This window comes from Triticum aestivum, chromosome 1D, assembly GCF_018294505.1.
Source record: "Triticum aestivum cultivar Chinese Spring chromosome 1D, IWGSC CS RefSeq v2.1, whole genome shotgun sequence".
Lineage (NCBI taxonomy): Eukaryota > Viridiplantae > Streptophyta > Magnoliopsida > Poales > Poaceae > Triticum > Triticum aestivum.
In genome coordinates, this window is record NC_057796.1 from 204,370,350 (window position 1) to 204,376,580 (window position 6,231).

The 6,231-nt window shown below is 46.8% G+C and overlaps 1 protein-coding gene across 1 annotated transcript; it reads right to left on the reverse strand.

Annotated features, from left to right (window-relative positions):
- Window positions 1-2,224: 2,224 nt before the first annotated feature.
- On the reverse strand, window positions 2,225-4,165 carry LOC123180988 (60S ribosomal protein L23). The gene is made up of 4 exons (XM_044593189.1): window positions 3,986-4,165; window positions 3,600-3,884; window positions 2,538-2,579; window positions 2,225-2,428 (listed from the first exon to the last, which is right to left on the reverse strand). The coding sequence occupies exons 1-4, from the start codon at window positions 3,996-3,998 to the stop codon at window positions 2,346-2,348; spliced, it is 423 nt and encodes a 140-aa protein (XP_044449124.1). The 5' UTR covers window positions 3,999-4,165; the 3' UTR covers window positions 2,225-2,345.
- Between the last annotated feature and the right edge of the window lie 2,066 nt (window positions 4,166-6,231).

Consider the following 6,231-nt stretch of genomic DNA (forward strand, 5'->3'; position numbering starts at 1 on the left):
GACAACTCATGTCCATGGTTAGGAAACCTTAACCATCTTTGATCAACGAGCTAGTCAAGTAGAGGCTCACTAGGGACACGGTGTTTGTCTATGTATTCACACATGTATTTGGGTTTTCGATCAATACAATTCTAGCATGAATAATAAACATTTATCATGAATAAGGAAATATAAAATAACAACTTTATTATTGCCTCTAGGGCATATTTCCTTCAATGGATGCATGGAAAATGAAAGTACAGTTCATATTGTGATATTGTGGACAAAGTAAAACAAGAAGATTAATGTTGTATGCAATGAGAGAAGATGGACTATAGGATCCATAGGTTCAGTAGTGGCCTCTCTCTAAAATAAATAGCAAGGATGGATTGTTAATGATGTTTCTCTGTTCGATTTGAAATAAAGCTAGCCATGGTAGTGTCACCTCAAAACAAAAGAGGATAAATGCTTTATACACGCACAAACGCACATGTTCTTGTTTTATTGATCCTTAACTGGAGTTGCTTATCGGTTTCTAAGGAAGGTGATGCAATGAAACAAATGCCAAAATTAATCTGAACATCATGTTTCTCCGCACTGCTATTCCCGTGTTTGCACGAAAAAATACAATATGTGTGCAAGCAATGATTTTTCCTAGTATTAACCCAAGAACCAACAGCAACAAGAAGAAAACAGTATGCTCAAGCTCACAACATGATTTCCAAAACCAACCAAACGGGTCTAGCAGAAATTGATGAACTCCATTGGTAGAGTAACCCGGACAAAACTCCAATTATATGATCATCCGTTGGATGAGAAACAACCAGTTTTAGCTCTTGGTATTGAGCAAACACCTAGTGAGAAAGAGGAAGATGAAATTGGTTGTCATATTGTCTTGCGGCAAGAGTTTATGACAACGAGATAAAAGGTGAGGCCATTGACCGCTAGGGATAATATTACCCCAATTATCCTTCCAAGACGCAATGATTTGCATATAGAGCAAGATGCAGTGCCTTTAGAAACCCCCAATTGTTTGACTCTATCCCAAACAAAGTGAACCCAATACATCCATGATAACTTCAGGATGTGCAACACAGTGAGATATCTTCACCATCTCAAGGAACCCTATTGTCATTCTTTTAGTAGGGTATTGTACACACATTTAATTTGGTCTCTAGGACGCTCCTCTTCGAGGTGTTGTGCCTCGTGGGTTTACTCCACGCTTCTGTGGTGGGTTTACTCCACGCTTCTGCGGTGGATCACAATCATCCTCCCATCTGGAGCACGAGGGTGATGTTGAATGCCAAACTAGGGCCGCTTGTATGGCACCACAAGGGTCCATGAGATGTTGTCTGTGTTGGTGACCGACACTCTTTAACCGGCTCCTGACAAAGGCGAGAGTGGTTAGGGTGCTACAAATAGCCTGTACCTACATATTTGGTGATCGGTGTCTCGCTCTTTGGAGATGATGTGGTTATCTTTTGACATCCTCACAGGGCGGAGCTGCTTGCGGTCCGTGCTTACACTTTTTGGTCACACTTTCAGACTACACGCTAGCTTCACCAAATGCTTGGTGACCCCAATTTGTTATTTGAAGGATGTGGGCCTTGGGGCAGCATTGGTGATGGGCGCGAGTTAGCCCCATTCCACATCGGGATTCCACCCTCGACTAGGAAAGCTTCCAGTGGGGCACTAGAGTTCCCACTTGGAAGCCACCTTAATTGGTCAACTTATTCCTGGTCGGCACGCCACTTGGAAGCCAGCTTATGGTTCTTGCAGTCAACAAGTAGGGGTCCTCAAGCAGTTGGAGGGGATCCCCGACCTCGCCAAGGTGATCATCCTTCGGGTCCAATGGATTTGGAGGATGTGCACCAACCCTCTCGTCCTTGGCATTGGCTTTGACATGCAATTCTAGCAGAGTGTGTTTGTTGCCCCTACAAGGATAATGGTATTTTCGCACACTTTTGGGAGGACATTAGAGACATTAGGGTGCCCTTAACCCCCTGGGCTATGTGGCAATATATCTAATTTTGGAGGGCCGGCTATCATGCTCAAGATTTTCTCGTCATGCTAACAAATGGATGGATTTGAAAGCTGGGCAACGCATGGAGTATCATTTCATCACAAGTTTAAAGGCAAGACAATTTCTTATTACGTCGATATCACAACCTTTGGAGCTCGTGAAAAATAAAGTTCTAGCAAAGAAGCTGATAAGTGATAAAGAGATCTTTTAACCCAGAGAGCGGAAAAGTTAAGAGGTTGAGCCTCATTCGGATAAATATCTGGCAAACAAATAATTCAGGTACATTCATCATCCAGTACAAATCTGAAACTAAGGAAACATATCATTATCCCAAACAAGCTCCTCAGACAATGGCATTCGCTGCGCTGGCGATCCTAGGCCAGAGGTCAGCACACTCCTTACCAATGGGTCCTGTGATAGCAGATCCTGCATAATAGAGCGAGGGACAAGTTAACACCTGAGCAGCAGTTCTAGCCTCTCAAGGTCATATAGAATGCACAATGGTGGTCACAACAATAAAGTACATCAGTCTTACCTTTCATCTCACCCTTAGGATTCACAATCACCCCAGCATTATCTGCAAAGAATGTATCAGCACGGTTAAGTTGACAAGTTCTGTAACTTGAGGAAAAAGACATACAGGAAATGGTACAGGAACACACTGAATAATATCTATATGAGACATGCACATAGATGTTGTATATCATGCAAAAGGAACTAAAAACATAAAAAAAAGCTACAATTCTATTTTCCACCCTACTAGAGATAAATAACTTTGTGCATAGACAAATTACATAAATGGAGTATGTACAAACAACAAATTATTATAAAGAGAACATACGTAACCAGCATACTGTTAGTGTTTAAAAGACAACAGAAGGCGAGTCCCTGAGTTTCATTGCAACAGTGCTGCTACATAAGGCGATAAAATATGAGACCATGTTCCAGATGGAGGAATTCCAATAATGATTAATATATTCTTCATCAAAGAAAACCTCCCAACAACTAGAAGGCTGTTTTGTGGTGTCTACAACGGAATATGCAAACTTTAAAAGCTCGATCCAGATATTGTTGGAAGGAGCTCATTGTCCATCGTCACCAAAGTACCTTGATGTTGGAATTTTTGGACAGCTTACCACATACGCCATGTGGTAAAGCACCTTGATGTTATGCAGAACAGAACAACAAATGTCGTCCTGACAGATCTGATTTACCAATGCAGCAATGAAAGCTACATAGCTAAATCAAATAATGGCAGACTTTAACATGGAGGAATTTTGACAACAGCATACTTCAAGAACGTCAGGCACTCTAATTATACTCCTCAACTCTATACACAACAGTGACAACGTCATAAAAGAAATGAGCAGTATAAAGGTGTGTTTTAAGACAGTTTTCATGCAACATTCAAAAGCATGCACCGTCTGCTAAAGAAATCAAGAGAGTCGATACCCTATCATCGTTTAAGATGTTTCTTCACGGCGCTGTACTGTTTTGGCGTGAATCTAGGCGGAGCCGTGCGAGATCACAAGCATCCAGATCTTCTAATGAGAGCTAATACAGGATCTCATAAAACAACACTGGGAATCATCGTTACCTTCGAAGTACATGAAGACACCGTCCTTTCGGCGCCATGGCTTGCGCTGGCGCACGATGACCGCCGGCATGACCTTCTTCCTGAGGTCGGGCTTCCCCTTCTTGACGGTGGCCATGACCATGTCGCCGACGCAGGCCGACGGCAGGCGGTTGAGCCTTCCCTTGATGCCCTTCACGGAGATGATGTACAGGTTCTTGGCGCCCGTGTTGTCGGCGCAGTTCACCGTCGCTGCCACCGGCAGACCCAGGGACATCCGGAACTTGTTCCCCGCCGATCCTCCCCTCCCTGCAAAATTTCCCACCAAGTGCGTGTTAGGCTAGATTAACGAGATACACGAACGGACGCAGGAGCCTCCGAAGAGGGCGGAGAGAGGCGGCTGCACGCACCGCGCTTCGACATGGCGGCGTCCCCTGCGGCGCTTGCTCCGAGCGGCGGCGCGAAGAGTAAGTGTACCGATTAGGGTTTCGCGGCTTGGGTTGCTTATATTGAGTGAGGTAGGTGGGCCTCGTCTTTGGGTTCTAGGGAGCACGTTAGGGCCACTCGCTAGTTGCTCTTCTGGGCTGAGTTTTCTCATGAGAGAACAATGGGCCGGAAAAGCTCCACACACGACCTTTTATGCACGGCACGAGGGTATGAGTACTCCTCACTATTTCGAGAAAAAAAAAGGAGCAACCAATTTAGGAGCTCGTTAGGGAGTCTCCTCAAGGGTCAATTGAGGTGTGTAAGTAACAGGACGCGGTAAGGGGTCCACCACAGGTGAAACGCTACGGGGCAGGAGGCGATTGCGAGGCGATCGTGCGACTGCGCTAGGGTTAGGGTTTCTTGCTGGGGGTGGTGTGTCTACGGCGGCGGTCATGGTTGCGACGGCGCACTCGGATCGCAGGCCGCGGCGGCTTTTCTTCGTCAGGGGCGGAGGCGATGGCGGAGAAGGCTAGTGGATCGGCGACTGCTGCAAAGAAACCTCATGCGACCCCGGTAACAACGACGGCGGCTGAGACGCCCAATCTGCGGAAGACCGGGGATCCAGCTAGCCGGAGATCGTCTGAACCTCCGGTGGAGAGCAAAACACCTGATCCAGCAGCAAGTCTGTCGGCTAGGATGGGTGGGATGGTTCTGATGGATAAGGAAGAGGACGGGCTAGTATTTGATGATCATGATATCCCGATCCCGAAGGCGACTAGATGGTCTGTGGTCGGCAAGGTTTGTTCAGAAAGGCCTATGAAGATGTCGGCTCTGGAGAAGACGATGCCGAGAGCATGGGGACTGCATAAGGAAGCGAAATTCAGGGACATGGGATCAAACATCTTTGTGGTCCATCTGGGCAGTGAGGGAGATTGGAGACATGTGCTGAATAATGGACCGTGGCAATTTGATTTTAGTGTGCTTATTATGAAAGAGTATGAGGGAAAGATTCAACCCTCGGAGATGGTGTTCGAGAATATAGATATTTGGGTCAGGGTTATGGATCTTCCGCCTGATAAGAGATGTGAGGCCTTTGGGACAACCCTGGGCAATTGGATTGGTAAAACGGTGAAGGTTGATACAGATAGCGATGGGATAGCATGTGGACAACAGTTGAGGATACGTACCACGATCTCAGTTTTCGATCCCTTGATTAGGGGTTTTAAGCTAAAGAAATCAAAGGATGAAAAGCAGGGGACCTGGTTTGATTTCTTCTATGAAAAAGTTCCTCGTTTTTGCTTCGATTGTGGTAGACTTGTTCATGTTGAGGGGGTGTGCGATCCCCCTTTGGACCCGACTGATCAGTGGGGAAGCTGGCTTAGATCATCCCCAGGAAGGAACAACTCGGCAAAGGATGGGTCATTTGGGACTGCTGCAGCAAGTAGTAGCAACAGTTTTGCAAACTCACAAGGAGGGGATGGAGGAAAGCGTAACCAGGAGCACCCACGTGTTCATGATATACCTACAAAGAGGAACCTGGGTGCGGAATTTGCTAGATCGTCAGAACACCGCACTGGCGGCTGTTCTCGACAGGACAGAGGCGAGGTTAACAGTTCGATCAAGGAGCAGGTGGGGCAAGGAGGACGCCGTGCATGGGATCTACGTGACAGCCTTGAGCAACACAGAGAGCAGGACTTGAGAGACAAGTTAACCAAGCAGAGCCAGCAGCGAAGGAATGAGGACACGGGGGGCGAGCAGGGCGCTTCCAAAGGTGAAGAGAATAGCAACTATTGTCCAGAGTGGCATGCAGATGGGTGACAACAATTCAGAGCTAGGGGGTGAGTATTTTAGTGAGTCTAGTGTCTATGGGAGATATGGAGGGCACGATGAATATGGGAGAAGGAAAGGTTATTATGTAAGGAAGCCTAGAAAGGATTTCGACCAACAGCATCACCCTTCTTCTTCGCACCCTATGCGTGAGAATGAGAACAAGAAGAGGGGCCCAAAGCAGATTTGGAGAGTAGGGGATGATGGTAATAGGCAGGTTGCAGGTGATGGGTTCATTCGCGATACGAGGCGTAAGACGTCGACAGTGTTTGACCGCATCACGGAGAGAAGAGGAGAAACGGCGGACCCTGCAAGCCAGGGCCGCCGGGAGCAATGAATATTTTGGCCTGGAACTGTCGAGGCTTGGGGTTGGACTCGACAGTTGGTGAATTGCGAGACCTGA

Coding starts and splice junctions, on each gene's coding strand:
- LOC123180988 (XM_044593189.1), bottom strand. Junction 2,580..3,599: donor TGTCTTCATGTACTTCGAAG/GTAACGATGATT, acceptor CATTCTTTGCAG/ATAATGCTGGGGTGATTGTG. Junction 2,429..2,537: donor TCCTAAGGGTGAGATGAAAG/GTAAGACTGATG, acceptor TCTATTATGCAG/GATCTGCTATCACAGGACCC.